The sequence below is a fragment of the Geospiza fortis genome, unplaced genomic scaffold (assembly GCF_000277835.1).
Source record: "Geospiza fortis unplaced genomic scaffold, GeoFor_1.0 scaffold229, whole genome shotgun sequence".
In the NCBI taxonomy this organism is placed as follows: domain Eukaryota; kingdom Metazoa; phylum Chordata; class Aves; order Passeriformes; family Thraupidae; genus Geospiza; species Geospiza fortis.
In genome coordinates, this window is record NW_005054357.1 from 2,522,633 (window position 1) to 2,540,855 (window position 18,223).

General features: G+C 36.3%; 1 protein-coding gene across 2 annotated transcripts in view; it reads left to right on the forward strand.

Moving 5' to 3' along the window:
* KCNT2 (potassium sodium-activated channel subfamily T member 2) overlaps positions 1 to 18,223 on the forward strand; it is an 85,501-nt gene that overhangs the window by 35,870 nt on the left and 31,408 nt on the right. For both annotated transcript variants that reach the window (XM_031059176.1, XM_031059177.1), the window contains exons 10-15: positions 1,184 to 1,348; positions 2,878 to 3,014; positions 4,827 to 4,890; positions 9,484 to 9,592; positions 14,786 to 14,894; positions 17,146 to 17,202. In XM_031059176.1, coding sequence (XP_030915036.1) covers positions 1,184 to 1,348; positions 2,878 to 3,014; positions 4,827 to 4,890; positions 9,484 to 9,592; positions 14,786 to 14,894; positions 17,146 to 17,202 — 641 coding nt within the window. The remainder of the gene's footprint in view (positions 1 to 1,183; positions 1,349 to 2,877; positions 3,015 to 4,826; positions 4,891 to 9,483; positions 9,593 to 14,785; positions 14,895 to 17,145; positions 17,203 to 18,223) is intronic.

Here is an 18,223-nt window from a genome sequence, read left to right on the forward strand (position 1 = left end):
TGGCAGAGAACTAAAGCTCAGTGTGGGCAGACAACACACAAGCCCTGGGAGGGTGGAAGCTCAAGCTTTCAGCATTAATTTTCTTGAAGTTATTTAACACTCTAATTAAATATTGAATATATGTATTCATAGCCATATGCACCAACACAATTATATTCTCACTCAGTGAAAAATTAGTAAAATATATATTCTATTGAAAACTAAAATGTGCTCTGTTTAAGAAATTTGACATTTTCTAGGACACAGAAATTTCATTCTTAAGGTGGTTCTGATACATACTTCAGGCTCCCACAGGAGCAGTAATAACCTAGAATCTACTGGAATTTCACATAAATTCACCTATTATTAGCTACTTTATTTTATACCTTTGTAGTGATAATGGGGCTTCATATAGTTTTCCATACACATAATGGAGTGGGAGGCATTCTCTCCTGAGCCCTGCAATGAAATGAAATCAGTTATTATTCATGATCCAGCCTCACCATCAGTGGAATGTGGAGGAGAAAAAGATGCTATCACACAGCCATGCAGTTAAATTGATCTCAGTAGTAAGCCTGTGTTACTTACAAGAAGCTTTGAACTGGTATTTGTACGTTTCTTTACAGACTGTTCTCTTACCTGCATATATTGTTCAGCTGACAAAGGCAAAATTTCTGTATCAGCAGCTGCTGTGTATTTAAGTTGTATCTAAAATTATAAGGCAGTTAAGAGAGTTTACAGAACATCACCTTCAGAACATTATAAAATTTCTGGGAACATTTACTGCCCAAACTAAGAGAAAATGGTGCCTCTTTCCAAGTCTATTAACAGTATGTGTGTGAAAACTTAACCTTTCATACAAGGGAAGCAATTATGCAACAATACAAGAGAGCTCAGAGGCATAAAATACTTAAAGGAATAAGGTACCAGCCTTCATTCTTTCCTAAACTCCTGTGATTTAGTGTATTCCCATGGTATTTTAATGAATTTTCCCTGCTGTTTGTGTGTGATAGATTCTGGTACTATTGCTGTGGTTTGTGATCGCCTTATTAGGGAACATTTTACAAAGAAAAAGATATTGGGGCTAAGGGCAGCTTTTCATTGGGGGGGGGTGAGATGAACAATGCAACATTGCCGAGTCATTCTAGATTTGTAGCCCTCACCTGCTGGTCTCTCTTTCACTGACAACAAGGATCTCTTGCAGTTTGAACAGCTGGCATATTTGTGGATGGAGAGGCAAAAGTCTGGAGGAAACTACAGCAGATACAGAGCTCAGACGGAAAAACACGTTGTGCTGTGTGTGAGCTCTCTGAAGATTGACTTACTCATGGATTTCTTAAATGAATTCTATGCCCACCCCAGACTGCAGGTACTGAGAATGAAAAAGTAAACCCCCCCAAAAAACCCTCAAAACACTGTTTGGTTGTTGTTGTTTTGTTTGGGGTTTGTTTGTTTGTTTGTTTTAAGAAAAGTTTCTGAAATTATTCTTAAGTCGTAAAACTCATTTTGGGAATAGTTGAATTGGGAAGCTATACCTGCAGTAAGAAGCTGAGATACAGAGTTTGGAGGCATTTTAAATTGAGGTATTGAGGGGAAAAGACTACATAGGTAGAATTAGTGTCTTGTTGAATTGTGCCAATCTTTTTAGAAACAGGAATTTCCATGTAAATTCCTTAGATTCTACCCTAAAACAGAAAATAAATGAAAGCTACTAAATTTATTTTTCCCCCATTGTTTTGGGACTGGATCCAAAAATCCTCACAATTAAAAACATCTTTTGGTTTTCACATTTTGCTTTGTTTTTGTTTTGGCCAGTGTTAGGAATCACAGAATAGGTCAGGTTGGAAGGCACCACTGGGGATCATCTGGTCCAACCTCCCTGCTCAGGCAGGGTCATCCTAGAGCACATTGTACAGCCTTGCAGAGATAAGACCCTCTTGGAATTGTGGGAATTAAGAAATAAATACATGTACTTTAAAGGACAAAGACGTTGACAGAATACACAGATTTTGTTAGTGCACACATATTCCCTAGGTAATGCAAACCTTGTCAAATGGCTTATGGAACATCTAGAAGCTTATTTCTATGAGATATCAATTTGGATTTATTATCATTGTCTTTGCTACAGACTCTCCCTTTTAGTAAAACTTCTCTATGTCTTTTGCTAAGTTACTTGTGGTATCATGCTTCATTAACTACTGCAAGGATCACACAAATACAACCCTCAAACAGCTGAGCAGCAATTTGCCAAATCCCAAATCCAAAATATTCCCCAAAACAATTAGCTAGTAAGAGGCATAAGCAATTGTACAAAGAAATCCAGTTCTTTATAGATACAAACACAAATTGAAACACAACATTTCGTTAACTAAGCTGAAGAATGAGTCAGGCTCTGTGATACAATGGAAACAAAGAAGAAAAGCCCTAATACTACACAGGTAACTTAAAAGGGCTCATATACATTCCCTTCACAGCTGAAATTGAGTTGGACTCAATGATCTTGGAGATCTTTTCCAGCCTTAATGATTCAGTGCACTGAGAAGCTGAAGATGGTGCACAGCATCCAATGCCATTTTGCTTTCTGCAGAAATCTCTGTGTTGCAGAAAGGGAGATTTCTATGACCAGCCCGGCCTAAGCTCTCACTCTCCTCTCCCATGTTCCATTTATCCCTCCTTTTCATATGTGCACTTATGGATTCTTCAAACCATCCTTGCTTTTCCAAGCAGCACAGGAAGCAGTTTGTATTGGCCCAATAATGTGAAGGAGAAATTTTGAGGAAATAAATTCTGCCTGTCAACGTCTTATCTGAGACATTTTTGACATCTCAAGTCACTGTTGACTCATTCTCCAGCAACATTAACCATTACTATTTCCCCTTTTTTTTTCTGTTCTGACAGGATTATTATGTGGTTATTTTGTGTCCTACGGAGATGGATGCTCAGGTCCGAAGGGTGTTACAAATCCCAATGTGGTCCCAAAGAGTTATCTACCTGCAAGGCTCAGCCCTAAAAGATCAAGACCTATTGAGAGCTAAGTAGGCAAATATTGACCATTCTTTTTTACTTTTTCATTAATACTGTTTAATAAACAAGTTTAACAAGCAAAGAAAGCTGTGCTAGAAGGAAAGCCATGTTTGTTTAGAAGGTGAAGCAAAGCTCTTTAATATAACTTGTTTTTCTTAATATCTGAAGTTTTGAACCCAATGTACAGTTTTGTATTTTTAAGTTCAGCCTGGTAACATTAAGCAGCTGTTCTGCTATACAGACCTGAACTCTTCAGGGCCCTCCTCTTACCACATACTTCCACCACTGCTAAGAGATGCTCTCTGCCAATTAGTAGTGAGTGACATTTATCAAAACACATCAGTCAAGCAGAGTTCCTCACACACACCTCCCCCCAGTGCTCAATCAGTTGAGCTGCGAAGGAATTCACAGTGAAATTCATACAGAAGGGTCATCTCTTTAAACTCTCTAAAGAGAGGGAAAGGTGATTCTTAGCAAATATCATTTGCATTGCTCTGTGCTGTAGATAACTAAAATTAAGCCATTACCTGTCTGGCTATTTGTGTCAGTCTTTACCTGAGGGGAATTATTTCCAAGAATCTCATCTGTGAGAAGCTTCATGAGCAGCGTTACCTTCTCAGACTTCTGCCACTGGAAAAACAGTGTTTAAAATTTGACAAGACAAGAAAGCTTTGTTCAGGATTAGAAATTTTCTTTTGGAGAGATCCTTCTTTCTTTTTTTCCTTTTGCTTTCTTGCTAATTTCAAGAAGGAATTCATATGTGGATTTAGCTGACATTTGTTCTACATATTACAAGAATTAAAATTAGGCTGTTCCCTAAATATAATCTTGAATTTCACTTATAATAACCTGGAGGTAGTCAGCTGTGGAACTGTGCTTTTTCCTGCAGAACATGTAATTGAATGTACCTGTCACAGAATAATTTTCAACCTCTCCTGAGGGAAGAAGCATAGTGGGAATTTAATAGAACATTGGATATGAAATATAACCCAGTACCCAAGATGTTTGGTGCATTTCTTTTTAATGAGAACATAATGTACTGAGGAGCTAATAAGGCACATGATAAAATTCTTCTAATAAATAAAGTAATGTTTACTAACACCAAAATAATAATCAAGAAGGGTCTCATTATCAGAATGTATCCCTATATTATATGTGAACCAATGTCAAAATAACATGATAAAGGTAACACCAAAAAGTGAAGGAATACCAACAGTTGGGTGGCTGCATCAGCAGTGAATAGCCAATTACAAAAGACTGCATTTTTGCAAAAGAATCTCATCTAATTTTACTGAATTTTCTTTCCTATAACTTTGGTAAAGACCCTGTCTTCCCAGTACTACTCCTATGCTTAGCTGAAATTACTCATAGAGCTCCCATGATTTCTTCTAATCAAAGACACTGTGAACTGGAAATAGTTCATTTAATGCATATATACACAGAAATGTCTGGTTTTTATCCCAAACACATTATTCTTGTACATCTACCTAACTTTCTGCTCTCACTAGGCAAGACAAGTCTGTTACCTGCCCCTCTTGTTCATTCTCACCAGTAATAACTTGTCCATGTTGCACTCTTACACATCAGGCAGGCTGGTGCTCTTTAGTCACCTTCATACTCATGGCAGATAAAAACTTTGCAAATTGAGTTTGAGGCCACTCTGTTTTTACTACTTTGGCACAGCTTTTACTGTCACCAGGGTAAGGAATGAGAACAGACTCAGCTTTGTCGGTGTTCTGTTTCTCTGTGCAAGATCTGACTGTGTGACTTGAGTCCAGTGGGTACCTGCTTGGGCTGTGACAGGTTTGTCTCCTCTCTTCCAGGATGGACAATGCTGAAGCCTGTTTCATCCTGAGCAGCCGCTGTGAGGTGGACAGGACAGCAGCTGTAAGTGGGGAGGGAGAAATGACAGGATGGACAGGTTTTACTGCCCTTACTTCCCTCTTTTTATGCAACAAGGGCAGAATAGCATAAAAGTACTATCATAGTAGATACATGGATACATTGATAACTGGTCAGTAATCACTTCCAATTCTGTCAATATTCAAAGTACCAGAACTGCTCTATATATTCAATTAAATCAGAAAGAGACAGGTGTCAACTGACTGGTATATTCAGAACTAATGAAGTAAAGCCAGAATTCAAGTTCATAAATAAATTTGTAACTCATACAAGTAACCAATATATATGACACTATTTGACCATTTTTCATATTGGTCATTTTTAAAAATGAAAAACTGCAAGATTCTTTAAATAAGATTCTGTGGATTTGCCCATGCTGGTTGTTACTTGCAGTCAGGTAAGTTACTGCCCACAAAGGAACACTGCTAATACAAACTTCTGTGCAGTGCATCTGTGATAAAAGAATAAAACTGTGTGAACTAGAACTCCTCCAGCTAATGAAATTATCTACTGATGACAGATATCCAGAAAACAAATTCCACTGAGGATGGATTTATGTTCATAACTTGAAATTTTTCACCATGTGCACTACAATAAATTATTGCAGCCTTGCCTCATTCTGTTCAATCTTGAACACCAAAGGGGTTGAGTATTAGTCTGAATATCTCTGAAGATGCTTATAAATTAGCTAACAAGACAGAACCAGTATTTGTAATTCAGTAATTATATTTTAAGGAATCTTAACTAAAGATACTGTTTTGGTGCTGCATTGTAAGAAATAGCAATTATTTTTCTAAATAACTTTCTTTTCTAAATATTTTTCTTTGCATGATATCTGTATCATTACTTAATATTTCTATCACTTATTACTTCATCTGCCATCAGAATTTAGTTAAAAGATCTTAGCTAAAGATCCTGTTCTGGACCCATTCCTTGCAGAAGTTCACTGAGTTCCTTGAGACATTAACCTGTGCTCCTGCTATAACATTTAAACTTACTGACCTAAGGACACTGAATTTGATTCATCAGCAATAGACTCCTGAAAATACAGCAGTGAAAGCCATTGAACTGGCAGTAAGTAATCCCAGAGTAGTCAAGCAAGGCAGAACTACTGCTTGGAAGTGACAGAGGGTCTGGGGTATTTAAAGGTAAGAACAAGCAGGAGTTCTTGCAAATACCTGGAAAAATACCTGTAACTTCTAGGAGACTGAAAAAACCCAAAATAGTCCAGGTGTCTTATCTAAATCAGCCATGATTTTATAATTCAGAATAAATCAGCCACAACATCTCATTTCACATAATGTACTTGAGAGTTGCACAGTGGTTACAAATGAGAAACCCTATAAAATCAGTGTGTGATTTATGCTGCACTAGGAGAGTTTATGCAGCATTAAGGACAGCAATACCACCAGTCAGCTGCTCATCTCTGCTCATAACTGCTTCAGAATTTATGCAGAGAAAAGCCAATTTTCAGCTCTGCTGGACTCTGCTGTAGGGCAGAGCTCCCATCCATTGTGGCCAGCATGGTGCAGGTTTGGTTCTGGAGCCATGGCTCACTGCAGCTCTTCCTTTCTGCCCTCAGGAAACATCAGAATGGTACCAGGCACACTTCAGCTGTCACTACAGACTTCTATTAAATCTCATTTCTCTTTGTACCTGCAGCACACAAACAGGCACATCTCACCAAACACTCTCTCCTGGTCCCTTCCCCTGGGCCACAGTGATATCCCAGGGTCAGTGGGATCTGAAGCTTTGAAACAAGGTGTCACCTCTGCCTTGTTCTCTCTTTTGCTGTCAGATTACCTTTTCACAGGGAACACAATTACTTATACTGCAAGTAGAAAATTCTTAAATTTTTTAAAAAACTATTTTGTCTTACTGCCCTCTAGGGCTGTGAAATGAAATTTATTGTATTTCCTACGCTGCTCCAGCCTCATGTTAGTATACAGAAGGTTTGTTTGTCACAGGGCTGAAGGAAGTTCAGCTGTCATCCCAGTAACAATCTTTATGAGTACCACTGATTTTCCACCCTGCTGTTGTTGAGAAGCTGACAAACTGCTAAAAGAGCCTTGGATCCTCTCCTATGCATGACAGCTGTCAAAATAAAAGGAGGAGATTCCTGACCAGAAGAGCTGTTGTTACTCAAGTGATTTTTTGAGGGTTTTTATTCCCCCAGCTACAATGCTCAAGCAGAGGATTTACTCATTTGCCATGGATACCTCTGGCTGTTCATTGCTTGCTATTTTGTTAGTTAATAACTTCCAGTGACAACACTTCTGTTGCTGACAGCTTTGTTCTGAGGCTTTCTGAAAATTCAGAGATGGTCCAATTCAATTCAAGCTTGCACCTTTTTTTTTTTTTTCCGTTTCATTAATGAAATTGTGTGACTCTGCTGTACTGGTAATCTAAATTACAATGCCTTAATGGCATCACAACATGGATGCAAACATAGCAGGGTATAACTAATTTATCCAGTTATGTGTGGCAAAAAAGAGATTCAATCAACAGAACTACTTTAAAATACACATTAAATGCATTTCCTTGAGTTCTTATGATTGAAATACACCACTTTAAAACTTGCAGCTTTTCATACATGAACTTAAATATCACCTCTCTATTAATCACCATTTATATCTGTGGTAATTTTTGATCACTGACTGCAGTTCATTGTGTGGAGATCGCATAGAAGAGAATATATTTTTTCACTCACCTTCTGAAGACACAAATGTTTAATAATGGGAACAGAAGCATAATTTTGTTTCAGTTACCTCTGTTTGTTGTGTGTACATATATACCATGTATTGGGAGAAAGGTGTACATATTTTTAAAGTGACTTCAATATAGCATAGAAATTGCTACATTTTAAAACAGAGAGCCACAATACTGTATGAAGAGACTGAATCTAAGAAATCACTTAAGGTGCCTACCTGTATTTTTCTTTCTCTCCCCTGGAGTGCTTCTTCAGAGTGGAATTTGGGAGAATAACTGAGCAAAATCTTGGGAACCAAATAAGCAGCTTTTGTACACAAACGCATGGATATACCAACTGGAAAGAGAAAAAAGAAACAATAATGCAAGGTTATTAGATTAACAGTGCATACCCACTGAGTTGATCTATGGGTCTAGGTTTGTTTGAGTTTTTAACAAAATAGTGTAATTTGAATCATTTTATAATGAAATCTTTATTCTTATATTTAACAATCATTGCACATTCTGATAAAACCAGGCTTAAAAAAATATAACTAAAAAAATCCAAGAAAATATCTAATATATAGATAACTGCATTTCTAGGCATGTAGCATATTTGTGTGACAGCCATCTAGCACATTACCCAGCCATTTGCTGCTTCTAAGTGGTGTTGGTGTGTCATTACCTTAAGAAAAACAGAAAAAACCCCAACAGCACACACAAACACAAAATCTTGAGGAGGGTAACTTGCCATATGTTATAGAAAATTTAAAAAAAAAAGTGGCTGCATACAAGGAACACCTACAGCAGGTTACACCCATGCTCTTAAATCTCCTGACTGGCAGAGCAATCCTACATCTGTAAAATGACTAATAAGAAAAATGTGAAATAAGATATTTTGCCATCCTCTTATGACTCCATTTTAGTTTTTCTAGTAGAAAAACTTGCTAACATCTCAATTGATAATAAAATATTATGGTTTGAAAATGTCAATTACACTCTGTTCCAGGCAGAGATTTTCCCTTGTGTTCACAAGTCTGAAACCTTTTCTTACTGCTGATGCTGCAAACATAATGAATCATTCTTTATATTTTATCTTTAAATACCACCAATTTCATGACTAGGAAAGGCATTTCAATCCAGGAATGGATTCCTAGATACTGCTCTGAAATGTTTCTTTTTGTTTTGAAATAAATAAAAATGGATGGATGATACACTGGAATTAGTCTTACGTCACAAAATTCAAAATATGAATGCACTATCACATATAGATGACTTTTACGGATAGCAGTGTTCACCCTGCAGTTAACTCATTCTTGCCATGTGGTAACAAGAAGAAAAACTAAACAGCCTGAAAAATCTCTTGGAATCTTTGGTTAATAGATGGCTAAATCCTCACATCAGTTGTGCAAATGTTTTAGTTCCACAAAAATTCAGATCTGCTTTTAATTAAACTGATATTTTTAGAATTACCCACAATTTTAAACTCTCAGTTCCTGATGTCGTCATTTAATGCTATTTTAATTATGAGTCTCTTTGTAAGGACATCTATGCCACATAATTCTTGATTAATTAGACATGACTAATCACTGCCATCTTAAGTTTTCACACGATCATTTTATATCCAAATGCTACCCCTTTCCAAATAACACAGTCATTAGCATTTGCAGAAAAATAGGAGAGGTTCAAAATACCTTATTAGTGGAAGATTGCTGGAAATTAATAAGTAATAGTAATTATATAACTTGCACATAAACATCCATACCAGCTGGTGCCACATGGTCCTAAAATGAGTTTTCTTCAATGGAGCAAGTCTGGTAATAGATTCCTTTTCTAATCTGACATGGTTATTTTTATTTCATTGGCACCCCCTCGTACCCTTTCTTCTAGGATCACCAAACTATTTTAAGAGCTTGGGCGGTTAAAGACTTTGCTCCAAATTGTCCTTTGTATGTTCAGATACTGAAGCCTGAGAATAAATTCCACATCAAGTTTGCAGGTAAGTGGAAGATTGCTGGCATTTGAAGCACTTGTTTGACAGTTTGTTTCATGAACACAACAAAGGGAGAATCCCTGGGCATATTTACTACTTAGAAACTGATTAAATGTGCAGTTTTATCAAATAATACATATCCTAGCCATGGAAAAGACTTACTTACAAGCACTTTTAAGAATTAATAGTCTTATGCTACCTAATGTAGAGAGTATGATTATTTGATGTATAACTACTCCTTTATTCCAGATCCAGGTAAGTGTCCAGCTTACTGTACCTATGCCTGTAATTCATTTCTGTCTACTAAAACATAGTTACTAAGGGGTGTATAAGAAGATCTATTCAGATTTAGTCCAACAAATGACTGAGGAAAAAAGCTTCTCATTGGACTGTTTTTTACCAAGTGGTATGGAAAATATGATTTTAATTACTTGCAAATATTTTGGAAAGAGACATATAATTTAATTCTATATCTAGTAAAACTCATACCTTAGAAACCATGGCATAAAATGCAAAATGATTTTAAGAAATCTGAGAAAATCACTCTTGTAAGAGATTACCACTTTTTATTTGACAAACTATTTCTCTGCATTATATGTTTCTCTTTCTTTCTATCTATATCAAACAGTCACATATGCAAGTACGTAGATGTACAAATGCTCACGTGCAAAAACACACAAATACTTTTGGAGAAATAGCTCTGAAGTAGAAGAGAAGCTTTCCTTTTCAGCTGCAATTTTGAAAATTCAATTTTCTTGAATGATATTCCAAGGAAGAAAAGATTGCTGATTCATGCAAAAATAAAGAAAACTCTATGGAAAAATATTAGTCTCCTCCATCATCCCAGAATGTGATGAAAAAGTAAATTCCAGCAGAACGGCTCCAGAGCAGCAGTTAACGCTGTAATTTTAAAAGCTGTAGAATTTACCACTGGGTTAGAAAGAAGAAGAAACCACATCAGTAGAAGTTCTGAAGATACAAAAGTGTAATCTCAAGCTATGAAATGGCACAGAGGGGAATAAGGCTCATGCTGTGATGAGAATGATGGTACTTTTTCATCTCCCCCTTAAAATCAGCCAGCACAAACATAATCCCTGCTCCCTTAGCCATGGCTGCTTTCCTTTATCAGTAACTGTGTTAATTTGTTGTTCCAAATTGTGCTTTTAAGAGGGTTTCATTATGCCTAATGGCTTGTCTCTGTAGGAGCTTATATACAATTAGACTTTTAAAACAGAGGCAATTTTTCATGTCTGTTCAAAGTGTTATAGAATTTGGACCGTATTTAAAACAAAACAAAACAAAAAAAAACCCCAGAAAAACCTCTTTTGGTAAAATTTCCTTCAATTGAACTTCAGCTGCAAATGGTTAGGCACTGCTGGAGCCATGAGAATAATATTAGTTGGCATACATTTTCCTGAGAGGATCTCCCTTTGGTATTAATGTTGCCCAACACTTCATCATCCTGAAACATGTACCCAGTGGGGGCTGCAAACTACAGACCTGTCCAGAGTGTTTACAAGTGGAATTTGTCACAACCATCTGGAACATTTTTCTAAGTGCTTTTCCTGTTATGATTCAGGGCTGCTTTATTACTGCCTTAATGTAAAAGCTTCTTTTAAATCTGATATTCCTTGAAAAAATGGCTGTTTTCTTCCAGAGGTTTCCCAAAACAATACTGGGCATTTTTATAAACCTGAAGTACTCAGTAATAGGATTTCTTGTTCTTCTTCCTTTTTTTTTTCTTTACACACAGGTTTAGAGACACAACTGTCAAAAATGAAGTTTTTGAATTTAGAAGAAATACAACCAAATAGTCCTCCTAACTAAAGTTTAACTTTTAACTACATTAAAAATGTATAAAGCACTAGAAGCCCATTTTCTCAGCAGCTTATATTAGGTTGACCAGTCCTCCTAGATTGCATGAGGCAGTCCTGAAATTCAGACACTGACTGCATGTTCCTATAGGAGTAGTAACAGTATATGGGAAAAGCAATTGTTATAATGTATTCCCATCCTGTAAACAAGACTTAAACATCCTCCCTGTCTTTAATGAGAGAATGAGAACTTATTTTTGTCCTCAAAGCAAGAGAATGGAGGCACCTTGGCCAGGCTTATATGACCTGTCAGAAAGTCAGGTTTCCTGACTTTCCATCTGGTGCCACACACACATCCTTGCATTCTGTGCCTTCTGATATTTTTTACAGTGGATTTTAACTACTTTGTTTAAAATATTAACCTGCTTACATTGCTACAGTGGCATAAATGTTTGTCCCAGCAAAACCCTTTGCAAGTTTAAGGTGTGAACACTTTAAATACACAGCCACTGTTAACATGACAGTCATCAGATGGGGAACTGTCTTATCTCTTGAGCTGAAATACTTTGATTTCTCCCTAGTAATTTGCAATATAAAAATGCCTTGACATGCCCAGTTTTTCTTTCAGTAATGCTGGCAGTTAGATTCTTAATCTTCCCACTATTCTTTCAAACACACAAGGCTACAAAAGGCCATGTACCCTTGGTGCAAGCTCCTGGCCTTGCATTTCAGCACAAGTGGGAAATAAAGTGAAGATTTTCCACAGCAGAGCAATATATTTATGCAATTCAGAGACTACTAAATTCAATATTTTCTGAGCTGAACTTAAAACTTTTATAATTTTTGTGTGTGGTGTGTGTATATGTATGTGTATCTTTTATATATCCTTTACTTTGAATATTTGGAAATTATATATAATTACAATTCCAGGAAATGGGGATACATTTTGACATTCTCTATTTATTCAAAATGCACCCATGAATTAGCAGATTGTTGAAGTCTGAAATCAAAGCTTCAGTAGTTTATTTCAAAGAAACATAGTCCAGATTCACCTAAATGGATATTAAATGCAGCAGATGATTAATCTGTCCAATTACAGATAAAAATAGTCTAGAGGTAATGGATGGGCATTTTTCTCTATCAGATCTGGTAGTGGTCATGTTAACTTATCAAATTGACAAAAGTAAGGTTTCTCAGAATAATTGTGCCAGGTCTAGGTCATTCTTACCACAGGGCTGCTGCTGCAGGCATAAATCAGTATTTTGAGTCTGTTTTATCCTCAGTAACATCACAGAAACCATAACTCACCCCACTGCATTACTACATCCATTTGAGACAGACTTAGCAACAAAACTGCTGTCAAAATATATTTTTAACAGAAACAGCAACTTACGGAAATTCTACACGTAATATTTCTTTAGTATAAACTCAATCAAAATCCTTCTTCTTCTGGCAAGCTGATATGACATATTTAATATTCACTCTAAGACAAACTGCAATTTCCTGGGCTGCCTCACTGTCACACTGCATGAGTAATTTGCTGATTCTGGTACCTGCTGTCAGAGGCCACGAGTGATGTCCCAGACCTGAGGAGGGGAGAGTTGTCATCCAGCTTCCTCCCTGCTCACCTCTGAAAGATGCAGCAGACAAAGTTCTGTGTGATCCTCCTCACTACATGTCCTGAGCATACAGAGAAAACACAGGAACGTTATAGGAAAGCTAGAAACTGTCAAATAATTGGAGAAATGAACAAGGCATTTTTGACCTGGTCTGTGTCGAATACAAGACTTACCTGCAGAAGGTCAGTGTCTCCAACAGGTGCAGAAATAGTCCACAAGTCCAGCTCCAAGGCTCCTGATGTAAAAACACTTGACAACACCATGTGAATCTCTTACAGACATGATCAAGAGGCTGTTGGAGGACAGCAGTCTCTGTGTGCTGTTTTCTTTGGTAACGTTTTACATAAACATCTGCCAAGAAAGTTCACCATAGATGTTAGAGAGTAGAGTACAGCTGGAGGATTGAAGTTATAGTTTTCATCTTCATTGTGCCATCTGTGATTTATTAACTTCCACTTGTATATATTTAGGCCAGCATGTACAGTTGGGTTCAAATACAAGATCTGAAATAACAGAGGATGAAATCGTTACCCTGTGTATTTTTTTCTTTCTTGTATTTTCAAAATGTTTAGCTATAATATGACAACATTCCAAACTAAAAATAAGGGGAGGTTATTTGGCAAAATCCTATACAAATTAAAAAATAGCAAGAATTCTTTCTTTCAGTGTCAGGAAGTTGGTATTCACTTCCATGTATCTTTGTCATCCCACTAATGGTAATGGACTGCAGGTATTCTGTTCAAGCCACCCACTATGCCTTACCCTCTCTAGTTTGAAATTCAAGTAGGTTTATTAATGGCATATGGTCAACTAAAAGAACATATTTCTATCTGAAACATTTTCTGCAGAAAATATTTAATTGCCACAGCTGAAATATATTTACAGGGAGAAAAATCTCATTTTGTCCTATATCTGACAGTGTCTTTATATAACTAAATTCATCCCTTCCCTGTGACATTTAAATAGGCCCTGATCTTCAGAAAATAGGAGAATTAATTACTCAATTCACTAGTAAATGATTCTGTTGCTGAAAAGCCTCTAGATATTTCAAAATAAAAGGAACAGAGAAGGCACAATATGCCTTCACTTTTATTTTCAGGAAGTGTCATGCTTATAGCTATACAATAAATTCTGCCAGGAAAGCAGCTTAGAGAGGCAAAGAGGTTCTAAGGATTTCAGTGTCATGTTGGTGAAACCACAAGCAGGTGTGCAGAGTTCAGGTCTAGCTGGAGAGGTTGTTTGCCTGCCTTTACTCAGCAATTTTCATGTGCCTATGTTATGATCATCAGCTGTACTACTTGCAATATTCTTTCTGATTAGAAGCAGATTCTGAAACCATCGAAAGAACCAGAGACCATATTTAGAGGGGAAAAACTGACTTGGTATTAAATGCCTTCATGGTTTTACAAAACCTCTCTGACTGTGTTTATACACTGACAAGCAGTTACAAGTTTTGTGCTTGTCCCTTTTTATAGCCATTTCAATACCGTCACAGGTAAATGGGAATTACATTAAAGAATAATTCCTATTTCCTTTTCATGCGATCAGCAAGCCCTGGAGAGCATTTAACTGTGATCTGGATTTAAAACAGTAGCCATCTATGTTAGATAGCACAGACAGGGAAAATCATAGACAGCTGATTTCCAAGGTTCAAGCAGAAAATTAAGATCTTGGGCCAACTTTTGATTGATTCATCTTCACCATTTTCCTAGACAAGGAAGTGATAATTCTGTTCAGCTGAAAGTATTTTTTGTAAAACAAATTGCATCCTTCTTTATGTGAAGAGGAATTCAAATATGCTATGCTAGCTCTAAATTGTATATGTCCAGCTACTTCTACATTAATCACTCTGCTGGTTCATACATCTAGGGGACAGTAAGTATATACTACCATAAAAAAAACCACCAAACAACTTGGAAAAGTCATAGCTGATATCTGGAAAACAGCTTACCCTGAATTCTCACACAGCTGCAGTTTTAAAAAAGAAAATGGAACTTTCTGCACACTAAAAGCATCAAAATGCCTTACTCAAGGCAGTATAGTTTTGAAGAGAACACCCCTCCCCCCAGGATTTAAGAGTTTGTTGCATGCTTTCGTGCCACTTCCACAATATAAAATATGAAAAAATTGAATTTCTGGTTTAGTAGATTGAAATGTCTCTATCATGAAGTTTTACTTATGAGCACTAACAAGTCCTCAGAATACATATTCTAATAGGTTATTTTCAAGGTCTGTTTCAATGAACTAAAAAAAAAAAAAAGGTTTTTTGGTGAGATATGGTATTTGCTGTTCTGTGCCTGTATGTTAAGAGGCAAACAAGCAGCCATGATCTCTATTTTTAACATGACCACACTGCTGGAAGAGGTGCAGAATTATGGTGTCTCTGCAGACTGCATAGTCACAGCAGAACTTCTCTGAATTCACTAAATTTTACCAGATCTGGTCTATCTCTTTTATGCTGTATTCTTAGAATAATAAGGTATTTTTGATTGAAATGTTATGGGCACACAGATGCAATAAAGAGTGAATCTCTAAATATATTGGTAGAAATGGAACAGCTGCATATACACTATATAAGTCTTGTAACATGCTAACTTCTTTTTCAAGTACTCATGAACCCAGTAAATATATATATATTTATAAGCAGAATTATTTAACCTTCTATATGACATTTCTAGTATTCCCCTTTGCCCAGAATGGGGAACAGAAATTTTTCCTGGAGCTGTTACTACTGAGAACAACAAATGCCAAGATTTTAACGGCAGCGTGCACTAAAATCTCCTAGTAGGAAGACAACAAAACATGGTTTGGATACCTCCTGAGCACTGTGGTGAAATACATTCTTTATACATTTTTTTATCTGCCTACCTTGTAATTCTGTGACATGCAGAGAATCCAGAGCCTGTTCCAGTTATTTCATATTACATGCACCTAAAAGAGGAGCAGTGTTCCTAACAGCTGTCAGGGAATTTTCCTTCAGCACAAAACCAAACACAGAAAAGGGAAATGTTTTCAGCTGTGCTTAGGAACTTCAGCATTTCATTGTTTAACACAGTCACATTGATCATTTACAGATTCCCAACTCTGATGCAAAGTAACTGTCACAGAGTTCAGAAGTGCTTAAGATTTCTTTTGCAATCAGAATTAATAGATTTAACCAGCATAATGAAAGTAACTGTTTTCTATTCTGGTCATTGTATACTAGGAGCAGAAAGAAGTAAGTTTTTGCACAAATAGTTGTAGCATTAATTTGAATCCAGAAGGATTAAAATAATGTGTGTTTCAGTAAGAATGTACACTATATGTTACTGTAAGAATACTCTTCTGTATTTATACAGAAAGACTGAAAAAGTAAAAATGTCTAGTTATTATTTATCTACTGTGGTCAGCACTCTTCAGAGCATTTATTCTCAGACAGACTCCAAAATAAGGGCATTTGTCATTGTACTGCAGACATAAAGCTGCTTTGGATTCAACCAGTTTATAGTTCAGAGAGGGTTGTTTTTTTGCTTTTTCAGATGTGTTCTGTTGTTGAACAAGAGGTAAATTAACTGCTAGTTGTTAGAGTAGGTGAAATTACCATTATTTATGCATATGAGAGATGAAGTCAAATGAGCAGTTGAGTTTGGCTAAGTAAAAATATCAGGGGAAAGCAGATTATTTAAACTAAAAATAAAAATTTTATATACATGTATTTATAAACCAAACAAAATACTAAATTAGATCTACATAATGAAAATAATTTGTTAAATAGACTTCCAATGTTAATAGTGAACTGCTTTCCTTTACATTAGTTTGTTTTTTTATTATCATGGTTGCTATTAACACCTGCATTAAACCTTATGTAGGACTCAAATTTTAAATACCTGTTAAGGAGATGCAAATAATCCTGTTGTCTTCTCAGCTGTTTGTGGAATTCAAAACTTTAGTCTGTGAGACACCAAAATTCTACCTTGAATCTTATTTATAATCTCATTATCAATCTTAATTAATAATCTTAACATTTATATTTAACTGTTATCTGATAATATAAACTAGTAATACAACTCTATTAGGGTTTGTTTGATGATACAAGATACTGGAAGAAAATAACTTTTCTGACTTGGAGTTAATGTGATCTTTACAGTACAGCCCCATGGGAAGCTTTCAGACAACTCACTGGAACCAAGCAGACATTAAACAGGTGAACATTTTATTTTAGGGGGAAAAGTGAAATAAGGGAAAATGTTCTGAAATTACATGGCTAGTTCTGCTGTTCTATGCCTTGTACACTATTTAGAGTGTTGCAACAAAAATGGTTTACTTATTTTCATCTTGAAACAAAATCTTTTCATGATGAGAGTGAAGAAACATGGTAAATGGGAGAAAAATACAAATTGTGTCAAGGTATTGAGAATGTATAAATGAGCATTAAAAGAGCATGTCCAGGGACCTTGAGATCTTCACTCCAAGTGGCAAAACACAGGACACACTTGGCAGATTCATGACCTATCTGCACATATCTGTGTGTATACACATCAGTTACCTCCAGTGAAAATCATGCAGGCAGAACCTGGTTTCCACGTGAAACTTAATCAAGAAGTTCCCAGGAGCTCCAGGGCTACAAGTGTTGGGGGTTGCTGAGGTGTGGAAATTTCCATTGAACTGTTTGCATTAAGGGCAGCAGCTGCATAGAGTAAAGGGTGATCTGCTTTGTAATTTATTTTCTTGCACTAGAGAAAGGAAGCTATGTACTTGTAATAGTCTACAAGACACAGGAACCAAAAATACCCAGAGAGTATAAAGATCACTGATAAGCAAATGGAGAAAAATCTCTCTTACGGATCAAATGACCGAAGACAAATGACTCTCTCCTACATAAGTTGGTATTAATGATACTCAGACAGGAACCAAAGAGTCTGCCACAAAGCATGTGAAGAAACTGTCTTTATGAATGTCATGAGAATGCTGCTGGGTTTACCTATCATCTTCAAGCTCCCAGGGTGTGCCACTTATTATGGTGTGATTTTAAAGTAATTGAGCCACCTCTCTCCTGATAATAAAGTACATACTCTCATATGTCTATTACTTAGCAGAAAATGTTCTTTAATACATTAAAATAATCACTGTACTTACAGTATTACCAAGATTTGATCTCAAATACTTCTTTCAGATTAGCCTATGGGACCTTTTCAGCAGGCATTTGTAGTTTCTGTTTACAGTAA